Here is a 10,636-nt window from a genome sequence, read left to right as displayed (position 1 = left end):
CGGGCTGGGGCGTCTCGGAGGGGCTAGAGGGTGGGAGCGGAGCCATCACTCGAGAGGAGTTTCAAAATGCAGATTCTTCATTTTTCTCATTTCCTTCATGACGATAAATTGTCCTCTTCACTTTTCAATCATACTATCCCACATCTCATATGTGAAAGAAGACATAGTTTATCTGTGTCAGCAGCACGGATCATAGAATAAATAGGCTCGCTAAAGTCAAGGATATACTGTACTTTATCCCACCACAAATCATTAAGAACTTTCTCTGTCACAAACTGTGCTCTGCCTGGATTCTATAATCAGACCACTCAGAACCATTAAAGTAAGAGCTTCCCTGATCTTATGGAATCTCTTCAACATCACAATTATAGAAGCAAATCTTGTTTCAGCAAGAGAAAGAAGTTTCAACTTGCTGAACTCACTAAACATAGATAACCTCATGGAGTGATTCATTATGAAGTTGTTTATCATATTGCCATCTGCTGCAACATCACTGATCCATTGCAATGTTCATACTGAGAGTCTTCCTCAATCTTGGCCGCAGCTATGTTCTTCAACGCAACATTCAAAATATGGACGACGCATGGGGTCCAGAAAAGAACTTCTGCTCCACCAGCAGCCCCTCTGCTCTGCAGTTGGGTGCATTATCAGTGACCGCTTGTACAACATTAGCAGCTCCAATAAAGTCAATGGTTTCCAACATCTTTTAATAGATGTACTCCTTGGTCTTTACTTCTCCCTCGGTGTTGATTGCTCTTAAAAACATGGGTCCATCTTCTGTCACACCCAAGAAATTTAAGAGGGGCCGTCTTTGGGGACCGGACCACCATCTGATACAATAGTCACACCTTTGCTTTTCTAAAAAAAAAGTCACACCTTTGCTGTTCTATGTTGTCTTGATGGGCTGCTCAACATGTGTCTTCTCTTGCACAAGAAGGGCGTTCTGTAGCTTAGAGGGGCATAGCCATCCAAATTGTTGTTGGAAGCAAACATTAAAGCCTTCCTAAACCAAGGGTTTCTTGCAACATTGGAAGACAGGCCTGGAAATAAAATAATAAGCAAGTGACCAAAGCATCCTAGCAAATGGTTAATTAAACATTGAAAATGGTAAATTGCTGAGCAGCAGTATAGAACATCCTAGCAATCAAAGCATCAAGCTTGCTGCTTCATTAGCCGATGACCCCCTTCTCTTCCTCCCACTCATGCCATCAGTTGCAGTTGGCAGCATAATATTTTCAGGCATGTTAGCAGCCATTTCTTTAGTCCTGTCATGTCCACCTTTGAGCTGAATTAGAACATAAACATTCACCTTTGGACATGCTGACATGGCTCGACACCATAATTTGAAACGAAACGGCAGATCACGGAGTTCGTCAATTTTACATCGGGAATGCCACTTCCAAGCTACATACCGGTTCGTATCAGGCACAAAGGAAAAAAAAGAACAACCCCATCCCCTTGAGCTCGCATGATAGGCCTATCTGTAACCCTGGCCGCAGCACGCCGTACCACACCGCGCCCTAGTCGCCCTTCCCCAACTTCACGCCGCCATAGTTGCCCCTCCCCCGATGTCGTGCCGCCGTTTCGCCCGAAGCTCCTGGTCCGCCGAGTCTCGAGCTCCGAGCTCACCTCCATCCCCTGCCTGCAGCCCATGGCTCTGCCACCTCCGAAATTGGCTAGAGGCCTGGCTGGCTGCGCACCGAATGGGCCGGCCTGCCACCTTCCTGGGCTGTCGGCCCATGTAAAAAACAGAAGCCAGATTGATCGCATGGAACGGTTTTCTCAGCATTGCTTTGGCCTGCAGAAGCGGGAAGTTGGAGATTATGGGAAGCTGTAGGAGGTCTTCTCGATCTTCTAAGCATACCTCCTTGGCTACATATGGGCCCAAAGCCTACATATGAACTTTGTATTCCCTCCTTGGCTTTGTACAGTCTTCTCGATCTTCTAAGCATACCTCCAGAACGGTGACTGAGCATCCTCATTTGGAGGAATCACACGAGCAGCATTCAAAATTTGAACTGCGCTTAGTCCTCCACTGCCTGCATTGGAGTTTGAGCTTCCAGTTCCAATTGCAGAACCCGAACCACTGCCGGTGCTCTGCTGACCTTAAGAGGGGAAGAAGCAAAAGTAAGCAGAGTGCAGCAACTCAGAGAAGGGGGAAGGGGAAACTGACCTGGCTGGCAGAGGGAGCTGCGGCCGCACACAGACCGATCCGTGCTCAGACCGAGCGATGGAGCAGCAGTGCTGTTTGTTCAACCATTCCCCCTCCCAACCCCCACCCCACCCTACCCCCAAACGGCGCTTCATGTCTTCAGGGTTGTCTGCTTTCTGGTGATGGATACATTTCCACATATTTTTAACATATGTCACGAAAGCACATCTTTTTAATTTTGTTTTGTTTTCAAGAAACAGATTCCACTTGATAACTGGCCAATTTTGTGGTATTGTCTTTTGAATTTTATCTTAGCTCTTCAACTTGCAAAACTAACGTGGATACCACCTCTTGCAGAAGGCTCTCCTTCGTAGGATAGCTGAGGCGGGACAACAAAGCGAGCTGGATGCACGAGTTTCAATATGGAGACAGCGGATCGAGCATGCCTTGGAAGAGCAGGTTTGGCTGTAGTGTTAAAGCTGCCAGCTTTCTCTGCACATAAACTTTCTCCACACTCATCACTGCTACAATTCATACCTTAACCAGGATAGAAGTCCACCGTTCGATGTCGGTTTATACGGGGAGCAAATCCTTGACACACTCTCATCAAGAACCGACACAGGGACCGCATCGTTCAGTCAGATTGTTAGCGGCAAACCAAAGTACGAGGTTGCTAGAACGTTCTCCGCCCTTCTCCAGTTGGTAACCACCACCCCTTTATCCTCCCAATCGCATTTTGACGTGGCTCCAAACATTTCTGACCTTGGTATTCTTATTTCAGGTGAACGGCAGATGCGTTGATCTAGACAAAGGACAGGTCATGAACGAATTGGTGTGTTACACGGCTGCCAACCCGTTCCATGTAAAGCTGATTGATCCCAACCGTAGGCCAGAGATGGAGGCATGTTTCACGCGCAAGAGGGTCAAGTCCCCTGAACGACGAAGTTGTGATGAAGGGGGCGAGCCGTCTCAGGTGCAACTGAAGAAGAATGCGCCTAAGAATGGCAAGGTCTCTTCGGTTAAGGTCGCAGCGAGGTTGACCCCTGAAGGAAAACGGAGGCGAAGGTCTGGTCCGCTGCTGCAGCCATTCAGTCTGGAGTCCAGCTGACTGAGCCAAATGAATGGCAGACTGACCCTTGAGAGCATTAGTTAGTAGCAGTATAGTTTTTCTCTTGTGGCTTTTTTCTCCTCTGCTGAGGGAGGGGCTGAGTAGTGAGTAGGGTTTATAAGTTATGAATGGATTAGGGCTTAGCTAGAGTGGTAGATGGTCAGTGTATATATCCAATAGATCACTGATTTGTGCCGTTATGTATATATGTTTGTTATCGATCCAAATGTCTAATAAGTCAGTAATTGGCACCTGATATGTGTCTGATGAAAAACATTAAGCTGCATCCAGGTTTTTATGATCACTCTTCGTGTGTTCTTATTTTGTAATTTGTACTGTAATGAGCGCTGCTTCCCATCAAGTTTGAGAAGGTGCAAGTAAGGAAAAACAAGAGATTGAGAATCTTAAAAATCAAAGCCCGTGCTTCATTGTTTCATAATATGATCCAACTGCAAGTTCTCCTCTGGTCAATAGTCGTCGACAATCGCGAAATGACACCAGGGGAAGCAATGCAACGAATGAAAAGTAGGCAGAATTGACTGGAGCGGAGTAGCACTACATCACATTCTTTGTCTTTCCAATCAAAACACACATGAAGCTGATGCTCTGGATATTTGGATCGAGATAAAATCTCAGTTTTTTTTTTGAGTGCAGTATAAAATCTCAGCACAGCCCGGCCCACCCACTAACAAGCAGCCCAGCCCAAGACACTTCCACGCCTCGAGAAAATAGGCCCAATCCGTTTCCCCTTCCAACCCCCTTCTCGTCTCTGACCTCCATTTCCCGGGGACACCCGTTCCGTTCCGATCCCAAACACCCACCGCCACCGGTGGCAGATCTGGATCGGAGCCCCGCTCCGGCGACCCCCGATCCCCCCGACGCCGACATGGAGGTCATCCCAGCCGCGGCGGCAGCGCACGACGGGCAGAAGCAGAGGTTCGACCTCGGGGTCTTCGTCGGCGACCTCCCCCTGGACGACGACGACGCGGCCAGGTCCGTCCGTCCGGCCACCAGCTCCTCCCCCCTCCCCCCTTGCAACAACATCTCCTCTCCTCCTTCACGCGCTCTCTGCGCCTAAGCTTATGCTCGGTGGTTTGTCTGGCAGTGACAATGAGTCGCTGGAGGGGCTGCAGCAGGAGCTCGAGGACTGCAAGAACGACCAGGTGCTTATTTACAGTACCATTCTTGCGTTAATCAGTAGCTTACCAAGGCCTTCTCAAAAGCTCGAGGGTTTTCCTCATCCTGCTATGTTTTATTTCTGTAACATTTCGGAGCAAGAACAGTAGGCCATTCTTCTTCCTTGGACGATTTCTGCTGCTTTAAATTTTCCTGCATGCCTGCAGGAAGTAGCAAACATCCTGGCTAATGGCATCAAGATGCGTGATTACACAAAAGGTGTCGAGAACAGCATACGCCAAGTTGAGCTGGATTCTATACAGGTAATTGCTTGTGCTAGGCCTCAGATATGCGAAGCAGCCATGGCTCTACTGCCTTAGAGCTGTTTTTTTCCCTATGAGTCCAATGTGAACCTGATGCTTAGCAGTAAACAGTCAACACATCTGGTATTGTGGTCCTTATACTTTGGAAATAAGAGTTAATTAACTTCTTTCGTATGGCTGGCTAATTTATTCATCCCTCCATTCTTATCATCAGTATTAAGTTGAGTCATCAAATAATTGCACAGGCGCGATGAATTATTTGGAAAACATGGAGTTATGATGGGTCTACCTTCTATTAGTGCTGTGCTGCCTAAATGTAAATTACCCGTGCCTATGATGTTTTTCTTATGCAATGCCGTCTTCCTTTTTCTTTTGTAGGATTACATTACAGAAAGTGAAAACCTAGTGTTGCTGCATGATCAGATCTCTGACTGCGATAATATTCTGTCACAAATGGAAACCGTTCTAACTGGATTCCAGGTAATTGCATATTCACATCTGTTGTGACGGCACTACTCATGACATTCTTGTCGTACTGGATGCCTGAAAGAGTTTCTGGATGGGTATTGCTTGTCATGAACAAATGCTGCCCACTGTGAAGTGTGAACTACCATCCAGAAATGGCATATCTCTGCATTTCCAACTCATCCTTTTACATAGCATAACATGAACAAAGCCAGGAGTGGTTGGAAGTTTAACGTTTTGTATACCACAATCTAAGCTTAATACAAGTGGTCTATTATTTTATTTATGTGCTCCATGCTACAACTCCATGGTCGTATTTGAGTGGCACCATTTTGTTTGACTTATTAGGCGTTCATATTTATTATCTAGATCTACATGTAATTTTGTACCTTTAAACAGTAGTTAACTGGTTCATTTCATGTTACTAAATCATATTGCAATTCTTTTAATTTCTGTGCTAGACAGAAATTGGTTCTATAAGTTCAGAGATAAAGGTACTTCAGGAGAAATCTATGGACATGGGATTAAAGTTGAGAAACCGTAAGGTTTGATTCGTTTCTCTGCTGTATCTTTTATGTTCTCCATACATTTGGTGTTTGGTTAATTTTTGTACCCACATCTTATAACCAGACAGTAAAATACTGATGCATTGACCTCACTAGTCTTTATCAAGTTAGAGCTTGGAAGTACTATTTTATGTATCTTTGTCCCGCAACATAACTTCTATTCCATAACACACCTTTCAACATTAGTTGACTGGTCTTTGTTGGAACCTATCCATTATATTCATAACTTCAATGCATGTCATTCCTACTTTTTCATGCTGAATATCTATGCTAATTCACTGTTTGGAAAATTTCTGCAGGCTGCAGAATCAAAACTGTCAAAATTTGTTGAGGATATAATAGTACCTCCAAGAATGATTGATATAATTGTTGATGGAGAGGTCATTACTTGCATTCTATCTTCATACCAACTTTCTTTACCTTATTATTGTGTCTATACTATGTCCATTTACTTTAATATACCATACAGTTAGTCAGTTACTCCTTTCTGGACCTAGTACCTCTTTGTTTACAGCCAGGAACATGTGATCACTGATTACTTCTTTCTGAAGTTAAAACCAAGTACATACTTTTCTGTTATTTGTGGTACTCCCTCCGATCCATATTAATTGTCGCAGCTTTGTACTAAAGCTGCAACAATTACTATGGATCGGAGGGAGTACTATGTTTACTTATGTAATTTCTTCTCTTTCAGCATGTTGTTAATTATTTATTTCATTTGCCACTATATTCTGTCTTCGGTGATATATCCATTCTGATTACATGTTTTCGTTCTGGATGCATTCATTTGTTCAATCCATGTCTTCTTTTCCAAATTATTTTATTTTGTTTGATTGGATATATTACATGCCACAAAGGTTTCTTTGTTGATGTACCATCATTATCAGTACCGCTCTCTTGCGGTTAAAGCTGTTCAGTAAAATATTCTTTGGTGGGTGTTTCTCAAAAAATGTATTTTTTATGGGATCACTGATAATTCCTTATCCAACAACCCCACAGGTTAACGATGAATACATGAAAACACTTGAGATTCTAAGCAAAAAAATCAAATTCATTGAAGCCGATTCGATGGTTAAAACATCAAAGGCTCTCAAAGATGTTCAGCCTGAGGTTGAGAGACTTCGGCAGAAAGCAGTATCAAAGGTCTGAAAACTGTTTGCTGGTTTTTTCTTTCTAATGTTTCAAACTATTATGTTCATAAGAATGTTAGTAGATCGTCTTCCTGTATGCGTAGCATGTGTTTCATCTGCATATGTGCTTATTTGATGTAAAACATTATGTCCTCTATGTTTAATGTTCTAATGCGGAGTCGAGGATAATGTGCCATGCCTCTCGCTTGCATAATTATGTTCAGACAGTTGGGCATGTGCTACAATAATTTAGATTAAGGCGTCAAGGATTATCTGCTAGAACTGAATGCTTATTATGAAAAAGGGTTACATGATATTCATCATTATTGTTCAGGCTGATGTTGTGCTTTATGAGGTTGATGGCATAAAAAATGCTGCAACTGTGTCAAATACTAGTGGAGAATAATGTTGTCAGCCACTGCCAGTATACTAGCTATACTGGTTGCTATTTCCTTACAAAATAAGGAATCAACCTGATCTTTGTTAGCTTGCCCTAATATGGTACGGTGGTTTTCATGGAAGCTATGAACAAGTGTACCTGCAACCAACAAATGCATCCGCTATGTTTCTTGCGCGCTTTTTTATGTTATCTAGCCAATTTGACATCATAAAGCTACAACAGAGTTCTATTGCTTATGCTTTCATAATTTTCTTGCAGATTTTTGAGTTTATTATCCAAAAGTTCTATGCCTTGAGAAAACCAAAAACAAACATTCAGATTCTACAGCAGAGTGTCCTTAAATACAAGTATGCCAACTCTCTTGCCTTGATATTTGTTTTCCACTTTTAACCCCTGTTTGTAGAATATCTGCAGTGCTTCACATTTTAATGTGCTAGATGAGAAATTCTTTATGCCATATTTCTTTAATTTGTAATCCTCACCAGTGGACATACAGGATTCATGGTTTTTGGCATAGTGTTACTGAGGGCAAGTTTACCAAACATGAACAGCCATATTTTATTAACTATTGCTAATGTAACATCAGTACTTCTAATGAAATTGATGACTTCGGCATTATCGTCTTTATGAAATTGAGAGCCCCCTTGGTAAAAAAAAACCAGAAAACTAGAATTATATAAGCCTTCACTAGACAATCTGTGGTGAGCTTCAAGAGTTGAATTGGGACCATAGGAGTCCTAGTTGAGTCAGGGAATTGAGTCCTAGTGACGCAAGTATGAGAGTCCATGTCCCAGTTGGCTGGGCTATCGAGTCTGAGTGGTATTCCTGTTGACGGGAAAGACTATTATAAAGGTCCACGAGCTTTAAACTATTGAACTATGCATATAGGAGAACAGTTATTTTACCTTGCTTTCCTCGGTGAGAGCTCTCCCTCTACCGCTCTTTAAAACCTTAGTTTATAGCATATGGTCATAGGATTAAATTGCCATTTTATTGTTGGTCGGCTTATCTGTAGTGTCTGTGTTATTCTCTCATTCTTTCCAAGTGCTCAATTTGTTTCATTTGTCTTCTCCACTGTAGATACACAATCGTTTTCCTCAAGGAACATGCTAAGGAGATATATGCAGAAGTTCGCACGGCTTACATTGATACTATGAATAAGGTGAGTGTTACTGTGAATGTGATTTGAATAGGTCTTCTTTCATTCATCCGCCTTTAGTTTTTTCTCCATTTAGAATTGGAATAGAATAACGGGAAGGGTAATGATCGTACACCTGTAACTCATTGTATGTCCCAGATTAGGTCCTATTCTTCTACCCTTTCGATTAGTCAATGGCTATGAACACTTTACTATCTTAATCTGAAAGAAGAGTTTGACCAATGCTTTGTTTCTGTCTTGGTGGATCCCAATTCCACATTAAAACTATACTGATTCTTTCCCAATGAACATATACTTCTTTCTGTAAATACTGTGTTTAATATTCCATTATGATATGGCAATACTATATTTGATTTGTATATTTGTTGTATTATACCTTTATATATTCTAGATGTATAGAATAGTACCATACTATCAACGTAATATGTGGCCAAAATGTAGAGTTTATGGCTCAGCACTACATTGTACTCCCTCCTTTTCAATAACCGTCCTTGGCACTCGGCAGTCTACGTTTGAAATAACTATACATTGAGGGAATCAGTTGTGTTAGTGTAATGTTTTTGATGTGTTAAAAGAGATTAATTTGTTGCAGCCTGTCAATAATGAGGGTATGCATGCTCACTGGTCAGTTCTCATTAAGGCTGTGCACATGGTGGTGGGTTGGGGACATTTACTATGAAACAAATAGTGTGCTAGACATAGAGGGCTTGAGAATGAGAGTATCCAAAGACACATCTGTGTTGCAATTCCTGCTGTTTGTCTTTGCTTTATTCTAGTTTTTCTTATTGCTATGTGCAATTTCAGTTCCTACCTTTATATGTAGTGTATGTTGACATCTTCAAAATTCCTGCAAGGATTATTTTAGACTGCTAGCTACTGTGATAAGGTTCATATCTTATTTGGGCTATACGAGCAAATATAGACATAAAGACCTTCATTTATTTCTTGGATATCTTACCGTGAATTATATCTATTCTGATAACATTTCTACTATCACTTCCAATTTTCAGGTTCTGAGTGCACATTTTCGTGCCTATATACAAGCTTTAGAGAAATTACAGCTGGATATAGCAACCTCCACTGACTTACTTGGAGTTGAAACTAGAAGTACAGGATACCTTTTCTCCATTGGAAAGGAACCTCTGAAAGCCCGTTCTTCGGTGTTTGCTCTTGGTGAAAGAATAAACGTCTTAAAGGTATTTACTAATGACATAGTGACTATAATGTAATTTAATTCATCAATCAGTTCATGATTTTGAAATTTGTGACTCAAGCAATACATGGGAGCCCGGATCTGTACTGGGCTGTGTGATCTGCAGGGTTGTTGGTAACTTGTATGAATTTCTGTAACACCAACAAGTTATATTTGAATGATAACAAAAACAAGCCACATAAGTCTAGCATACACCATGAGCATAGCTGATTAGTTGATTCATGACATACATACAGAATAAGTATGGCTAATTTCGAGACAAGTCTCTGAACAAATTCGAGGACATGCTTTTTTCTAGTCTATGTATACACTAAAAAATCTAGCCAATTAAATGAAATTTCTTTGCCATGTGCCAGAACCATGAGTTGGTTGCGAGATCTTATGGTTTCACCTCCAGCCTACCCCAACTTGTTTGGGACTAAAGGCTTGGTTGTTGTTGTCTTTGCCATGTTCATTCTCTTGTTGCAAATTTTATAGAACCAGATCTAGGTTATTTTAACATGCTGTAATGCCTCTACTAGTTGTTGAAAATTTGGTGGAAAGTGATCCACAATTAAAGAATTAATTTTGAACTAACTCCTTACTGTTGCTGAATGATTAATTTACTCTATATCAAGTAACAAGTTCAATGGTGTAATTTCTGTTTGCCCTGCTTTTGGTATATCAGGATATTGAGCAGCCTGCATTGATACCTCATATATCTGAAGCCAAGTCACAGAAGTATCCATATGAAGTTCTTTTCAGAAGCTTACAAAAACTTCTGATTGATACAGCTACTTCTGAGTAAGATTGTTATTTCCTTGTTTTAAAATTCATACAGTGAATCAGTGGCAGCCTGATGATATATCAACTGGCTACAGGTACCTTTTCTCGGATGATTTCTTTGGTGAAGAATCTTTATTCCAAGATATATTTGCTGGTTTGTTCCATCCTGTACTTGCATTTCCTGTTTTCTTTGTCATACCATGTTGTATCTTATGCAATAATAAATTTTTTTTTGTGTG

General features: G+C 41.4%; 2 protein-coding genes across 2 annotated transcripts in view; both read left to right on the top strand.

Annotated features, from left to right (window-relative positions):
- Positions 1-3,408, top strand: part of LOC119305743 (condensin-2 complex subunit H2-like) — a 14,658-nt gene extending 11,250 nt beyond the window's left edge. The window contains exons 9-11 of the mRNA XM_037582183.1: positions 2,510-2,611; positions 2,699-2,854; positions 2,934-3,408. Coding sequence (XP_037438080.1) covers positions 2,510-2,611; positions 2,699-2,854; positions 2,934-3,260 — 585 coding nt within the window. The 3' untranslated portion in view covers positions 3,261-3,408. The remainder of the gene's footprint in view (positions 1-2,509; positions 2,612-2,698; positions 2,855-2,933) is intronic.
- Positions 3,409-4,020: 612 nt separating this feature from the next.
- Positions 4,021-10,636, top strand: part of LOC119310691 (vacuolar protein sorting-associated protein 52 A-like) — a 10,223-nt gene continuing 3,607 nt past the window's right edge. Inside the window, exons 1-12 of the mRNA XM_037586349.1 lie at positions 4,021-4,253; positions 4,366-4,423; positions 4,604-4,699; positions 5,078-5,179; positions 5,626-5,709; positions 6,030-6,110; positions 6,730-6,873; positions 7,519-7,607; positions 8,341-8,422; positions 9,430-9,615; positions 10,300-10,415; positions 10,493-10,551. Of these exons, the coding sequence (XP_037442246.1) occupies positions 4,147-4,253; positions 4,366-4,423; positions 4,604-4,699; positions 5,078-5,179; positions 5,626-5,709; positions 6,030-6,110; positions 6,730-6,873; positions 7,519-7,607; positions 8,341-8,422; positions 9,430-9,615; positions 10,300-10,415; positions 10,493-10,551 (1,204 nt within the window). The 5' untranslated portion in view covers positions 4,021-4,146. The remainder of the gene's footprint in view (positions 4,254-4,365; positions 4,424-4,603; positions 4,700-5,077; positions 5,180-5,625; positions 5,710-6,029; positions 6,111-6,729; positions 6,874-7,518; positions 7,608-8,340; positions 8,423-9,429; positions 9,616-10,299; positions 10,416-10,492; positions 10,552-10,636) is intronic.

Source organism: Triticum dicoccoides, chromosome 5B (genome assembly GCF_002162155.2).
Source record: "Triticum dicoccoides isolate Atlit2015 ecotype Zavitan chromosome 5B, WEW_v2.0, whole genome shotgun sequence".
NCBI lineage: Eukaryota > Viridiplantae > Streptophyta > Magnoliopsida > Poales > Poaceae > Triticum > Triticum dicoccoides.
The sequence above is the reverse complement of the archived record's forward strand: the minus strand, read 5'-3'. Positions and strand labels throughout refer to the sequence as shown.